Source organism: Orcinus orca, chromosome 6, assembly GCF_937001465.1.
Source record: "Orcinus orca chromosome 6, mOrcOrc1.1, whole genome shotgun sequence".
Classification (NCBI taxonomy): domain Eukaryota; kingdom Metazoa; phylum Chordata; class Mammalia; order Artiodactyla; family Delphinidae; genus Orcinus; species Orcinus orca.
Window position 1 is genome coordinate 64,797,589 of NC_064564.1, and position 14,611 is coordinate 64,812,199.

Genomic DNA, 14,611 nt, shown 5'->3' on the forward strand with positions numbered 1-14,611 from the left:
TGATACTGATTTTCCATTTAGGATGGCGATATAAGTTAAGCCAAAAAAATTTTTCAGTGAAAAGAAAAACAGACAGATGTTATGTAGATGTCACACAGATAAATTGCAATATTTTTATACAAATAATGACACCATTCCAGAATTTCTGGTCCCTTATGATTTCTTCTGCATGTGCTTTTGAGAGGGATTTGGGAGCTCAAAGGAGCTAAATTGCCTTTGGAATATTTAAGACAAGACATCAACCAAACTACAGTAGTTTTTACTTGTTTCCAAGTCCTTACACCACCTTCTGGCTTAACAGAAAGTTCTTGTCATTAATTATCATAGCATTGATCCTTGAAGTGAAATGTGATTAGAACTGCACGATATGTATTGCTGAAGATACAGGATCTCTGCAGTATATTATTGTAGCATCATGGAATTCTAGAAGACAAAGAGACATTACTGACACTTTCCTGATCAGGTGAATCTGACTATAATTTGGTAGGTCATTTAGCTCTTGGTCTTAAACCTGTAAAGGTATCCTTTGTGAGTGCTCTGCAGCACAGACTCACCTGCAACAGTCCTGTTAGAGTTCATGTAGGTCAAGAGGCTGCGTCTTCAAAAATCAGAATAGCAGTTTGTTAGTTACTAGCCATATTTCAACTTAAAAAGAAATCAGATGATCCCAGAACACACACTTGAAAGATCTCCCTCAGAAAATAATACTGTAGATTTATTATTACTGGCACAGAGAGTATCATCCATTACCATGTTTATTGACGAAGCTTTTCCCATTTTAATATTTCTCATCATTTCCTCAATCAGTATTGCTAGTTGCCCTATAAGGAATTTAACAGCCAGCTTAATAGTAGAGATGATGTACACTGTTTCTACAGCATTCTGAAGCAGAACATTACATGTCCACATCAAATTCAACAAAAAGTGTGAGGGAAATCATTTCAGCATCTCTCAGGGGCCTCCTGGCTCTCACGGAGAGTAAGGTGGTGGTGACTGTTCTGTGGAGAGTTTCTCATAGGCAGATGGAGCGTTGGGAACCTGTAAGGGTGAGAAAGGAGAGCATGGGCTTGGCAGCAGTACATATGGTTCTGGAAGAGGGATTAAGTCAAAATAGTTAGCATGATGTTTATACTTTTGCTCTGGATTGAAACTTGTTTAACTGTCCACAGCTAATTTCCACCCAATGAGGTAATCGTTATTAGGTTACACAAGTATATATGTTGAAGCATTGTTGGGGGAAACAATGGCAGAGAAGAAAAAGGGCTAAGTGGCTTCCCAAAAATTTCAGAAACTTATTTATACCTGGATTATCCTTGTCAGTAGAAGCCCCAAACCTAACTAATGAATTCTTGAATCCTGTTAAACAGACACTGATCGCACTGCATCTTTACCACAAGCATAAATCCCTATAGTCGTGTCTAAAGGCCACTGCTACTATCAACAGAGCACAAATGTGTCAGCCTTCATTTAATGCTCACAACAACCCTGGGAGTATTTTCAAGGTTTTCATGTTACAGGTCGGGAAACTGAGGCACAAGGAGGTTAAGTCACTTGCCGAAGATCACACAACTGGTAAGTCATGGAGTAACTTGGCTCTGGAGTCAGTGTTCTCAAAAACTATGACGTACTACATCTATACCAGCACTGTCCAATAGAAATAGAGTGCACCACATATGTGATTTTAAAATTTCTAGTAGCTACAATTTAAAAAATTAAGAGAAACAGGTAAAATTGATCTCACTAATATATTTTATTTAACCCCACCTACCAAAATATTATCACTTTGACATGTAGTCAATAAAAAATCATTAATGAATTATACTCTTTTCCTCATACTAAGTTTTTGAAATCTGGTATGTATTCCAGCACATCTTAATTCAAACAACTCTGTTTCAAGTGTTCAATAGCCACATGTGACTAGTGGTTACCCTATTGGACAGTGCAACTCTATACAGTTAATAGTAGGTACTTTTTTTTCTCCGTTAGATAATATCTATGTTCAGGACAAAGGCAATTATACTAAAAACATAAGACAAAAGGATATTGTAACCAGAACCAAATTCTTCCTGTAGATCTTACATGTGGGGTCTCATTATTGACCCTGGAAAATCTGGGTATGAGAGGACACAATTTAAGAAAATCTCTATGATTCCCTTGTTTTTAATCTTACTATTTATTTTTTATTATGGTAAAATATACATAACAAAAATTTACCATTTTAACCACTTTTTAAAGTCCGTAGCATTAAGCACATTCACATTGCCCTTGCTTTCTAAATGGGAATAATTTTATTCATTTAAGTTGAAACCAGCCATACACAAAAACATCAAGATGCAGGATCTCAACCTACCACAGGTTCACAATTGTTCTCTTGAAAAGGCAGTTTGGCGTCCTGGTGACCAAGCCCCTCACATGAACATCTTCCTGTTAAGGTACTTTGAGTACCAGCATGAATGCTTTTGTCCTGAAATGTGAATTCATGAAGGTAAGTGGGTGAGGAAAAAATAATTGAGTCCATTAAAGAAAAGAGGAAGAAGCCAAAGTTTTAAGAATGGGTTTTAATCTTGGTTCTGCCACTTACTCGCTGTGTATCCTCAGGCTAGTCACTTTATCTCTCTGAATTCCAGTGTTTTCATCTGTAATATGAAGATAATATCGCCTACATCTCAAAATTGTTGTGGGAATTAACTAAAGGTGAAGCACCTAGTACAGTGCCTGACACCCACTAGTTAGTCAATGAATATTTTTGAAAGGAAGGAAAAAAAGAGTGAATCTAAAAAATGGCTCTCAGAGAATGGTTACAAGTGGAAGAGATCAGAGCTAGTGAAGCAGGAGCTGGTATCACAGTAAGGACAAGCATATGAGCAACTTGATAGCAGGGACACTGTCTATTTCTGCCTTCCCCATAATGACAGCAAAATATCTGAAACAGTACGAATGCCTGTGTTGTGATAGAAATGCTGTGGCTGTAGCACTGAGCTTCCAAGTCACATCACAACAATGATGGCAAGTCAGTCAAAGGCTGTCGTGCACCTTGAGTTATTGGGGGAGGGGTGGGTAAAAGCTTAGTTCGGTGGTTTGCATAGGTTCAGGGGGTAATGCCTTCCCTCCCTAGAATAGAATGAGAACCATTTATGCAAGGCAGAGACACATACCAAAATGGGGATTGCAGGAGCGGTCCATCCTAGTGAGGGGGAGTATTTCATTACTGACATTGTTTAAAATTGCTAGCACATTGTGATTATAAAAAGCAGACTAACTTTTAGTTGCTTTTACTGTTAAATTCTCCACAGCAGTGGTTCTCAAACTTTAGAATGCATCAGCGTCACCTGGAGGGTTTGTTAAATACAGATTCCTGGGCTCACACCCAGAATTTCTTACATAGTATGTCTAGGGTGAAGGCCCACGAATTTGTATTTCTAACAAGTTCCCTGGGTGATGTGGATCCTGCTGGTCCAGGGCCACACAGAGAACCACTGCTCTCCAGACAATGCAATTTCTTATCGCCTGTGCCTGGGGTGACTCAGCTACGCTCAGACACTTAGAGGGAGGAGGAGGTCAAGTGGGGGCTATAGGAAAGGAGGGAGTGTATATCCCATCTAAAGGGACAAACCACTGCATAGCTGCCAGTTTTTGCCAGATCTTTTGATTTTTAAAAAAAAGAAACTAGAAATTAAGATTTTTATGTAAACTGTTACTTTTAAATGCTCGCACCTAATTCATCTTTTGAAGATACAGACCCAAACATATCTGAACCCAATCCACCAGTAGGGCATGAGGGGGTGGTCCTGTGGTCCTGGCTGAGGGGGGCTGGAACAGGGAGGCTGTGCAGGTGTTCAGTGCCTCTGCAGGCTTGTCTTCAGACCATGGCTGATTATTGGGGTTACTGGGTTGGAAGAGAAGGGCATCAAGGCAGGTCTCCCAGGGAGGAGAAGTGTTTGGAACATCAATTGGATGAGGCCACACATGGTTGGAGGTGATACCTACACAGTGTGCAGACTGTAAAGAAGTAATTTTCCTAAACTCTAGTCTGAAATCATTATTGACACTTCCCCTTGGAAAGATACAAGCACAAGAACCCCAATTTTGACATGAGGGCCCAGGGAGGTTCTGCTCCCCTCCACCACTCCCAGCAATATATCTCAGGTAAGGTGTTTAATGCATTCTCTCCCTTTACCTCAATTATTGCTTTTATTCTTCTTCTTTTTTTTTTTTAATCCTCACCTGCCATAGGATAGGAGCGTGGGGCACTTCCCCAGTTCACTGCCAATTCTCTGTATTTGATCAAACTTCAGTGTGTGTGTTAAAACATAGGTTCCCGGGTCCCACCACCAGAGATGGTCCCAGAATCTGCGTTTTAGCAAGAACCCTAGGTGATTCAAGTGCAAAGGCCCCTGACCATACATTGAGAGACATGGCACCGCAAGACATGAGTGTAAACTAAGCTATCAGCAGAGCCTTTAAATTCTTCCCCAAGAATTAAAAGTATTATGTCCTAAACTTCCCAAGTGAAAGAGTAAAACTGATAAATATGAAAGCCAACTTCCACTCCCTTACAAATCATTTTCCTCTGAGACACATTGCTGCAAAAAGCAGTCTTTCCTTTCAGAAGATGTTTTTCAGATCTAAGGGGAATTGTTAGCCAAAGGGGAAATTTTAGGAGACCTTAATTCCAACCAACTTTTCTACCATTCTGTGGTCAGTGTAAGTGGGAGAATAAACATATTTCAAAGCCTAAATGAAGGTTGCTACATGTGGAGTGATTCAGGTACCCAAAACTTGCGTTTTTCATCACTTATGTTCTTCTGCTTTATAATGAAAATAGAATCACCAAAGAGAGACAGGGAGATGAGTATGTAATTAAATGCGTACTTAATGCACTATTTTACATAATTTTGCCTAAACTTCTTAGACTGCTGGTCCCCGACATGGCTTTTCAGGAGATATGAAAGTCTCAAAACAATATTTTAATATTAATTTAAAAAATAAATGACAGCATTTTTAAACATTAGGGAACAAGGGAATTTAAACACAGTTCTATCTCATAAAAATTCCAAAAACTCTGCAAATCACTAGTCTAGACCTGGAGGAATGGAGGGTGGCAGGTTGAACTTGAACTACACCAGGCAAAATGCTCAGTGTCTGAGCCCACGACACTAAGACTGTTACTCTTCAAGTGAACACATTTAAGATGAGGGTGTTGAAGCAGAAAGGAAAAAGAAAAACAAAACACATTGCCTTTTTGTCCGGGTAGCATCAAGCTAGCAATCGTGGACAGTTAGGAAATGGGTACCAACATACTGAGTTTGTAGAGGTTTTACTCCTTGAAAGACTAAATCATTTTTCTTTTACTATGCAGACATAGGGCTTCCCTGGTGCCACAGTGGTTAAGAGTCTGCCTGCCAATACAGGGGACACAGGTTCGAGCCCTGGTCCGGGAAGATCCCACATGCCACGGAGCGGCTAAGCCTGTGCACCACAGCTACTGAGCCTGCTCTCTAGAGCCTGTGAGCCACAACTACTGAGCCCGCGAGACACAACTACTGAAGCCCGCGCTCCTAGAGCCTGTGCTCCGCAACAAGAGAGGCCACCGCAATGAGAAGCCCGCTCACTGCAACAAGAGTAGCCCCCGCTCACCGCAACGAAGAGTAGCCCCCGCTCGCCGCAACTGGAGAAAGCCCACGCGCAAGCAACGAAGACCCAACGCAGCCAAAAGTAAATAAATAAAATAAATAATAAATTTATTTTAAAAAACTTTTTAAATATGCAAACATAGAATGAATTTTTTATATTATAGAAGAAAACATATTAAATAAAAACTGATACACATCATGTTATATCATCTGTGTCTAGGTGTATAATAGAGTAAATGAGGCTCAGAGAAATGAAAATCTAACACCACCAAGCAAGTCAATGGCAGACAATGAGACCAATCCTTATGCCATATGATTGGGTGAGTGCTGTGTGCCAGGCACCGTGCTAGGCACTGGAGGTACAAAGATGAATAAGAAATATTCTCTGTCCCAGCTCATAAATGAGAGAAAGAGAAGGGGTGAAGAAGCAAAAAGTAAATAACAAATTACAAGGCAATGTCATAACCCAGTGCTAGAGGTACACATGGAATGTGTGGCAGAGAGCAAAGAGTTTTATCCCTAACCTCCTAACCCAAGGCTTTGCTACAGAACTTGGTCTGGAGTCTTATTCAGGCTCAGAAACTTCTCCTTCCCATAACTGTCACCACACTGGAGGGCTGCTGCTTGGTGGCTGTATCCCCCCAAGGTCACCCTGTCTTCCTTGGTTGGTATCTGGGACGCTATGGCAAGATGGGCATTAGGGAAAGGGACACATGGGACTGCCCAGGCTTCCCGGCAAGGAGGAGAAGAACTTGAAGCTACAGCTCTCTCCTTTCCTTTCTCCTCCTCAGACTGCCGCAGGCTCCAACCCTCCACCCAGGCCGGTCCTCCCCTCCATCACAGAATCTCTTTCTCTGCATGAAGTGCTTGCTGAATGAGGACTGGAACTTTCCAACATCTTTTGTAAATATAAATTTTTTTCCATTACTTATCAACCTCAGAAGCTTTCAGATATGCAATAACAAGGCAGAGAGGGAGAGAGAGAGAAAGAAAGAGAGAGAGCAAGTTGCAACTCTCCTTCCATCCCATTTCTCACAGTGGAGAATGCTTAAGTTCCAAAGTGCTACCTGGCTTTGAAGCAAGGTTTCTGAAACCTGTCGTCTTTACAGTTTAGAGACTCTGTTGATGTTTCTCATGTGTGGAAGATCCTGCTACCCCAAGGCTGGACCGTGTCATTTGTTAACTTCCTGCTCGTATGGGTAAGGGAGCAAAAATCCTATAAAACCACATTGGCCATCAGTGGAGGAAGGAATCTGTTAAAAACCTCGTGGTCTTTTGTGCTGCTGAGGGGTGGATGGTTTCCTCACTGCACTGATGGCTGGACGGGTCCTGGGTATGATGGGTTGCTTGCTAACAGAGTTAGAAGAACTTGGAATTCCCAGGCAACCTGGGAGGAAAGGGGTGAAGAGGCAAGGTGAGAGGAGCGGGCCTCTAAGTGGAGTAACAGAGCCAGTGGGAATCCCCAGAAGGATTGGTAAGATCTGGAGTGTCTCAAATGCTGCTGTTCACTGTGCAAGAGAACCACGAACCCTTCTCCTGTGCCCCACAAACCGTTAGTGTTCAGCTATACACACAGATAGGCACTCGAGTTTCCTGTGAGTGGAACCAAAAATATGGACCAAGTTCCTGATTGGTGTTCACACGTGGGCAGAGGCAAAGGAAGAGTTACAAGAAGTACAATGTAGAGAAAGACTCATTGGAACCAGGAATCAGAGCTAGAGGTGATCATGAGAATGTCCCCCCACTCCCCAGAAATTCAGAGAAAGAAGGAGAAAGGAGGTCCTTGATCTGGAGGGACACAGCAGTGGGAACTTTACCACCTTCAAGCTTCTGTATCCACTTCGTCTTCTACAGTACCAGCAGGTGATGAGCAGTAAAATTCCCAGGATCACTGTCAGGATGCCGATCCCTGCAGCCCTGGCCCGAGAGATAGACAAATACATCTCGGTACAGAAACCTTGTTCCAGATTATCATGAAATGTACATCAATGTGTTCTCTTCACAGGGGCTTTGCAGTCAGAGCAGTCCCCAAGGAGTGTCCCACTCCACACCACACCAAGCACCCACCAGGCCTCCAGCACTCGTACCCAGGGACGGGACCATCTCTGGAAACCTCTCAGGTGTGTGCCCACAGCAGCAGTGCTAACTGGCCTGGGCCCCAGCACCCAAGTTCCAGGTGCAACAGGTACAGTAGCAACTGACCCTTATGTGGACAACATATTTAATGAGACAACATATTTATCTTTTTTTTTCATTAGGGCTAGTTTAAAACATTCTCCCCAACTCTCAGTCCACAAAAAAGAAGTGGAAAGGAACATTGACTTAATGTCTGCTGTAAGCTGGGCACCATGATAACCATTCTACATGCATTAGATTATCGAATTCTCACAACTACCCTGCCAAGCACTGGGGCAAGCACCCCACTATAGGCCCACAACAATCCACTGGGGTGGGTAGGATGTTCATTTCACATCTGACATCCTCAAGATTTTAGGCTGGTAAAATGCCCAAGGTTGTACCACCAGAGAGCGGCAGAACCAGCATTCCCAGCAACTGGCCCGAGGTACCCAGCCAGTGCCCTTCCTGCTGCATCGCCCTTTCCTGAAATGAAGCTGTCACGGGGACATTCAGTGGGCTCTCGTGACTGGAGGCAGCTGATTCAACTCCCAGCATGCCTGTGCTCTAATTCCACCCCCTAGGTCTGTGGTCACCCCCTTGGATATCTTGACACACATAGAGCTCTGTTCCAGCTCTTTTATTTTTTTTTTCAATTTATTTATTTTTGGCTGCGTCAGGTCTTCATTTTGGTGCGCGGGCTTCTCACTGTGGTGGCCTCTCTTGTTGCGGAGCACGGGCTCTAGGCACGCAAGCTTCAGTAGTTGTGGCTCGTGGACTCTAGAGCACAGGCTCAGTAGTTGTGGCGCATGGGCTTAGTTGCTCCGCGTCATGTGGGATCTTCCCAGACCAGGGCTCGAACCCATGTCTCCTGCACTGGCAGGCGGACTCTTAACCACTGAGCCACCAGGGAAGCCTTCTGTTCCAGCTCTTCGTGCACAGTTACATTGCACTCACACATGCCTAGTGAGAGCCGAGAACACTGGGATGTGCCAGACACAACACAAGAACCCACTGCCCAGCCAGGCAGGGCTCCTGAGATGTCACCCAGATACCTTCTGCAGTGGAGTTGCCTGAGATGCATGTTAAAGTGCAGATCCTGGGGCTTCCCTGGTGGCGCAGTGGTTGGGAGTCCGCCTGCCGATGCAAGGGGCGTGGGTTTGTGCCCCGGTCCGGGAAGATCCCGCGTGCTGCGGAGCGGCTGGGCCCGCGGGCGGCGGCCGCTGGGCCTGCGCGTCCGGAGCCTGTGCTCCGCGGCGGGAGGGGCCACAGTGGTGAGAGGCCCGCGTACCGCAAAAAATAAAATAAAATAAAGTGCAGATCCTGGGCCCCCCACCCCCAGACCTACTGAGTCAGCCTCTTGGGTAGCAGTGCCTAGGAAGCTGCATTTTCACAAGCTCTATAGGCGGCTTATGCCCCCTCAACTGAGAACCTCTCTTGACGGTGGTTTCACAGAGTCTGTTGAGTCATCATACAAGAGCTGAAAGATATCCTACCTAATACCATGTGCAAGAGTATATTTTTGCTCTTGGGACATTTTTTCAGAAGATCTCCCCACCTCCACTCCCAGTTGACCATGCAGGGATGTTAGAGAATACGACTAGGGTCTTCTGAGGAAATGCTCCAGGCTGAACTCCTCCTCGGTGCCTTTGATGGGTTCTTCATGTCTCTTGCCCCTGCTAGGTCATTCTGGTAAAGCTATTCAACAGTTCTTTCCCGAGAGAGCAGGTTTGCAGAAAGTTCTGAGCAGACCACTTAAGAGATGGTCCACATAAAAACCAGGTTCCTCGTTTGTCCTGTTGGAGTCTCCACTCGGGGTTGGGGGGGGCCCTGCCACTATCCCCCGACCTTGCCCACTCTCATCCATGCAGACTGTGTCCTACAGCCTGTGTTCCCATCACAGCACATACACTTGCCAAAATTACTCCCATGCCTAACTCTCCCACTAGGTTGTAAGATTTTTTCAAAGGCAAGAATAGCATCTTGGGCTGGTATACAATGCTTAGCACTTAGAAATGTCTAATCATGTAAATACTTATTTTAAGTTAATTCATAATACGAAACACCTTTCTTTAGGATAAAGTATTGATGCAAAGGTTATGACCCTGAATCACCTTGGAGTCAGTCAGCAGGTGGAGTCACACACATCTACCCTTCATCCTCACTTGCCCTTTGGCAACTTGCCTTTGTTCTGTCTGCAAACCACATCCGGAAGCCTGAGTGGAGTAGACAGGCAAGGCTTGAGGAAAGAGGCATCTTGCTCCCAGACAGATGTTTTTCAGCCTGAGAACCTACAATGAATGCCTCATAGCCAAGAATGCAGACAAAAATGGCAAGATCCAGCTTTTTACCTTTCCTACCTCCTTGCCTCCTTGGCCTCAGAGAAGCTTGAGGTCCCTTGTAGGATCACAGGGTCTCCTCACCTCATTGCCAGGGTCTTTACTTTCTGGAGGAATAGACACTAGAGAGTTTTACAGACAGGCATGTGCTGGGGGAAGCCAGCAGGCTGTGTAAGCAAAAGACAAACTGGAAACCCCGCTGCGTCTGGTTTTGAACTTACTCTTCAGCTGTGATGTAGGAATGGCCGTGCCCCTTCTTGGGGGAACCATAGATGTAGTGAGCCTCTTTTCTTGGCATCTTGTGGGGTCAGGCCTCGGGTCACCTAACAGCAGGGGCACACAAGTGTCATTTCACGCATCCAGCATGTTCTTACATCTCATAAACACCCACAAAGACATTCTTGCTAGGTGACCAGGAATGCCAGCCGAACCCTCTGGTTTCTCCCTGTGAGAGGATTTGCACCTCCTTCTTTCACTAATATCAAGTGGAAATCGCTCAGGTTCAAAGAAAGAACCACAAACAAAAGGAAAATACTTTCAAACTGAGTTATAATTTGGGGGGGAAAAAAGTAAACTTTAATTTGACTCTATACCATAAACTTGTAGGGAAACAAACAAGAAGCATTTTTATTCCTTACTTTCCCTGGTCCAAGACTGTGGTTAATAAGAGGAGTTATTTCTCTCCAAAGGTATTATTTTATATTGATCATTGGACAAATAGAAGGCTATGATGACATAATGTGTGTGTGGCCTAGCACAGCATCCTCCAAGCCCATTTTCCAAAAAATGAAACTGCCCCAAAATACAAAATTTTAAACTATGATACAAACAAATAGAAAAAAAGCTCATGAACTTCAGTGGTCATGATTAGAGCGTGCTTGCTAAAAATCAACAATGGTTTCTCTTCTCTCCTTGCTAGTGTGCTTTTTTCTTCCCTCTTATTGTTCTCATGAATCCCAAAGGTCTGGTCCCCATAGAGTTGTATTAATGAGCCTGTTTAAAACAGCTGAAGAGAAGTGGGAGCGAGGAGCAGAGAGTTTACCCCACGAACCCATTCCTTGGGGCATTTCATGTGTAATTTTCCCTTCCCAGTTGTAAAGAAGAAATCACACTTGAACTCACTGATCATCTCAGGTGAATAATGTAGGGGTGAACTCTGTGCTCAAAATGATAGACACAAAACTTAATTAATTTTGCATTAAGTTGTTTTTGTAAATCTATACCTCCAGCTTTGAGCCTTGGCAAACAGTGTGGGCTCATCAAATGCACCTCATCCCACCTGAGCCAAGAAAATTGGTTCTTCAAGGGAGCAGACACAGCTGTTCATGAGCCAGCTGCAGCCTGAACAACTGCTTCTCCTGCTTCTCTGCTTTGCTTCCTGGCAGCCTAGAGGGAGGACCTAGGAGGAGACTCTGTGAACCTTCAGAAGTCGGAGAATTATAAATGTTGAGGAGGAATTCTGCCGACAGCCGGGAGTCATGGAGGCTGGAGGATCACACCAGAATCTCCCAACCCTGTTCTGTTCTGAAAGAATGGGTGAGATGGCAATGCTCTTACCTGCCTGGATGGGATCCACTCCGTCTGCTGGCTGGCCCTGTGTGTGAAGATTGCTTCTCTGGCTCTTAATCTTTTTAATTTTTTTTCCTGGTCTTGAGTCCCATGTTAGTCACGAGTTTGGATTTCTGATGGAGTCATTTGTGATTGCTTAATTGGCGTGAAAGAAACCGATTTCATTCCTCTCCTCAAAAAGTCACAGCTCACTGTGGCCTCTGTTTTCCCCAATCCCAGGGTTTCATCTTAGGGAAGCCATTAATTTTAAATGCCAATCCCTTCTCTGTAGGGTTGCCAGATAAAATATAGGATTCCTAGTTACATTTGAATTTCAGATAAACAATGAATAATTTTTTAGTATAACTGTGTCCGGGCAATATTTTTTAATGTAAATATGTCCCACTTATTGCATGGGATGTATTTTTACTAAAAAAAAAAATTTGTTATTTATCTGAAATTCAAGTATAACTGGGGGGCTTCCCTGGTGGCGCAGTGGTTGAGAGTCCGCCTGCCGATGCAGGGGACACGGGTTCATGCCCCGGTCCAGGAAGATCCCACATGCCGTGGAGCGGCTGGGCCTGTGAGCCATGGCCCCTGGGCCTGCGCGTCTGGAGCCTGTGCTCCGCAAGGGGAGAGGCCACAACAGTGAGAGGCCCACATACCGCAAAAAAATAAAAAATAAAAAATAAAAAAATATATAAATATATATAAATATAAATATAAATATAAATATAAATATATATATATATATATATAAAACTGGGCACCCTATACCTTCCCTCATCTCTACCTCAAAGGATTGGTGAGACTTTGGGCTCAGACCTGGAGGTCATCTAGGACCATGACCTCCTGATCAAGAAGAGGAAATAGAGGATCCCTAAATCTTCCTGAGCTGAGCTCCCAGATTTTTTGTGGTGCCCTCAGAGATGACTGTCCCCTGGGAAGTGTGGGTTTCTTGCATTTGCAAGGAGCAGACAAAATTTCCTCTTTGAAGGTAGTATATGACCTACCTAGAATTTTATTAAAACCAGGGCAGATTCAACCTGACATTATAGCCTACTCCAAGAGTCAAATGGTTACAGCCCAGAAGCATTTCAGTGGGACAGAATTATCTTTGCTCACCAGCTCTCTGTAACCATTGTGGAAAAGCAAAAACCAAACAAAACACCCACCAGAATAAAGGAATGTGAGAGTTCTCACCAGCTGAGGACTTAGATTAAATGACCACTAAAGTCCCCTTCCCCATAATATTCAAGAGCCCCCTCCTTCCTGATCCTCTGGCTTTCCAGTTTCCACTGGACTGTTCTGTGTGAGGGCATTATCAACCTATTGGATAATCATCAGTGGAAATGGCAAGGGGGAAATAAAACAGGATGGGGGAGGTTGATGTTTATTAGGTGAGATCCTTATCCTCTTCTTTCTGAAAAGGAGAGAGAAAATGCAAACAGATCTGAATGACAAGAAGGAGTCCTTCATAAAAAGATGGGGGGACAGCATTTCAAATAGAGAGAAGAACCAGTGCAAAGGCCCTGGGGCAGAGTAATGGGGCATGACTTGGTCTGGATTCCCAGAACTGAGGCTGATTCAGGAGATCTTGTAAGAAAATCAGGAAGGATACAAATCTTTGGTGTTGAGGGATTTGGGGAGAGTAACTTCAACCTGAACCTCAGGATTACACCTGATAACTCCCAGGAAGGCCTAGCAGTGGGTGCTAGTCTAGAAAGAAGGATGCAGTTCTGATCCAAGAGGCCAAAGGTTTGTGCTAAGCTGGACTCTACTAACTAACATGGCCCCCTGGATGATTGGCAGCAGGACCAGAGAAGAGGGAGGTACTGACCTGGATCTCAGGGCAAGGGGAAGCTCCCAGGTCTCGCTCAAGTCCCCTGGTGATGTGAGCTAGTTCCAGGGCCCTGAGTGTGCCTGGACACTGTTCCAGGGTGGAAACCACAAGGCAGCTGGCATCGCCTTCCCCAGAGGGGCCTACAGGACCAGGCCCAGCACACTGGGGACACTGTGACCGGTCTGGTCACTTCCTTTCCAGCTAATCTGCTTTTTGGAGCTCAGCGAGGGAGCCCTGATCAGATCTTACAAAGGCAACTCTTTAGGTCTTTGAGTGGTTTGCAGCCTCTGAGGTGCCCAGTCCTGTTAGGGTGAATCACCCAAGATGAGCTGGGGTGGCTTTTTTCAAATAACAGTTCCCAGGGAACCTCAGCCTGAAAACCCTACACATCCTGTTTCCTGGAAGTGCCCCCAGAAGTTCCCATTGACTAAGGCTCCTAGTCACTGTCCTTGGACTGGCCTAGGCCTCAGGCTCTGCCTCAGAGCCAGCCCAAGCCAGGCCCCACCTGCCCTCACCCTGCACATTTCCTTCCTAGTGACTTCCTATCTTCCCCGGCAGTGTAACACCCAGCCACCCAGCCACCAGGCTCACAGTCGGGGCTCTAGAGTCCGAACTGCCTGCACCTCCTCTATTCAATCTGTGTGACCTTGGGTAAATCATAAACCTCTTAGAACCTCACTGCATGCATCTAAAAAAGTAGAGCTAATAATAGTATCTACTTCCTAGATTAGTTGTGAGAGTAAAAGGAGATAATTACCACCTGCTTGGCACAGTGTCTAAACTTGCTCTTGCTCAACAGAGTAAGTTTAGCAACAATGTTATTACAAGGCTGCCCCACCCACTACCCCTCTGGCCCAGTTCAAACCTGCTTTGAGTTTGGATGTGGCGCTGCCCCTTCCTGTGCCCCAGTCCCAGGGTTAGAGCTTGGACCAGGTGACACCTTACTGGCCACTGCCCGGTTCTCTGCTGCCACCTGGTGGGCCTTGGCCCCCCTTGCACTACAGGCCCACCTGATAAGCCACTGGGACTGATTGCAGAGATGCCTCTTTGATCTTTTCAAAACCCTCCTGCTCACACTGCTCAGGAGCCAGAATCCTCTTTACTCATCTTCCTTGGGGATTAGAACCTTCTTC

The 14,611-nt window shown here is 44.9% G+C and overlaps 1 protein-coding gene across 1 annotated transcript; it reads right to left on the reverse strand.

The window, feature by feature from the left end:
- Positions 1 to 737: 737 nt before the first annotated feature.
- MLANA (melan-A) lies at positions 738 to 10,426 on the reverse strand. Its single transcript, XM_004279114.3, has 4 exons — positions 10,309 to 10,426; positions 7,454 to 7,550; positions 2,351 to 2,464; positions 738 to 1,038 (listed from the first exon to the last, which is right to left on the reverse strand). Exons 1-4 carry the CDS (start codon positions 10,383 to 10,385, stop codon positions 970 to 972), a joined length of 357 nt encoding a protein of 118 aa, XP_004279162.1. The 5' UTR covers positions 10,386 to 10,426; the 3' UTR covers positions 738 to 969.
- Positions 10,427 to 14,611: the final 4,185 nt, after the last annotated feature.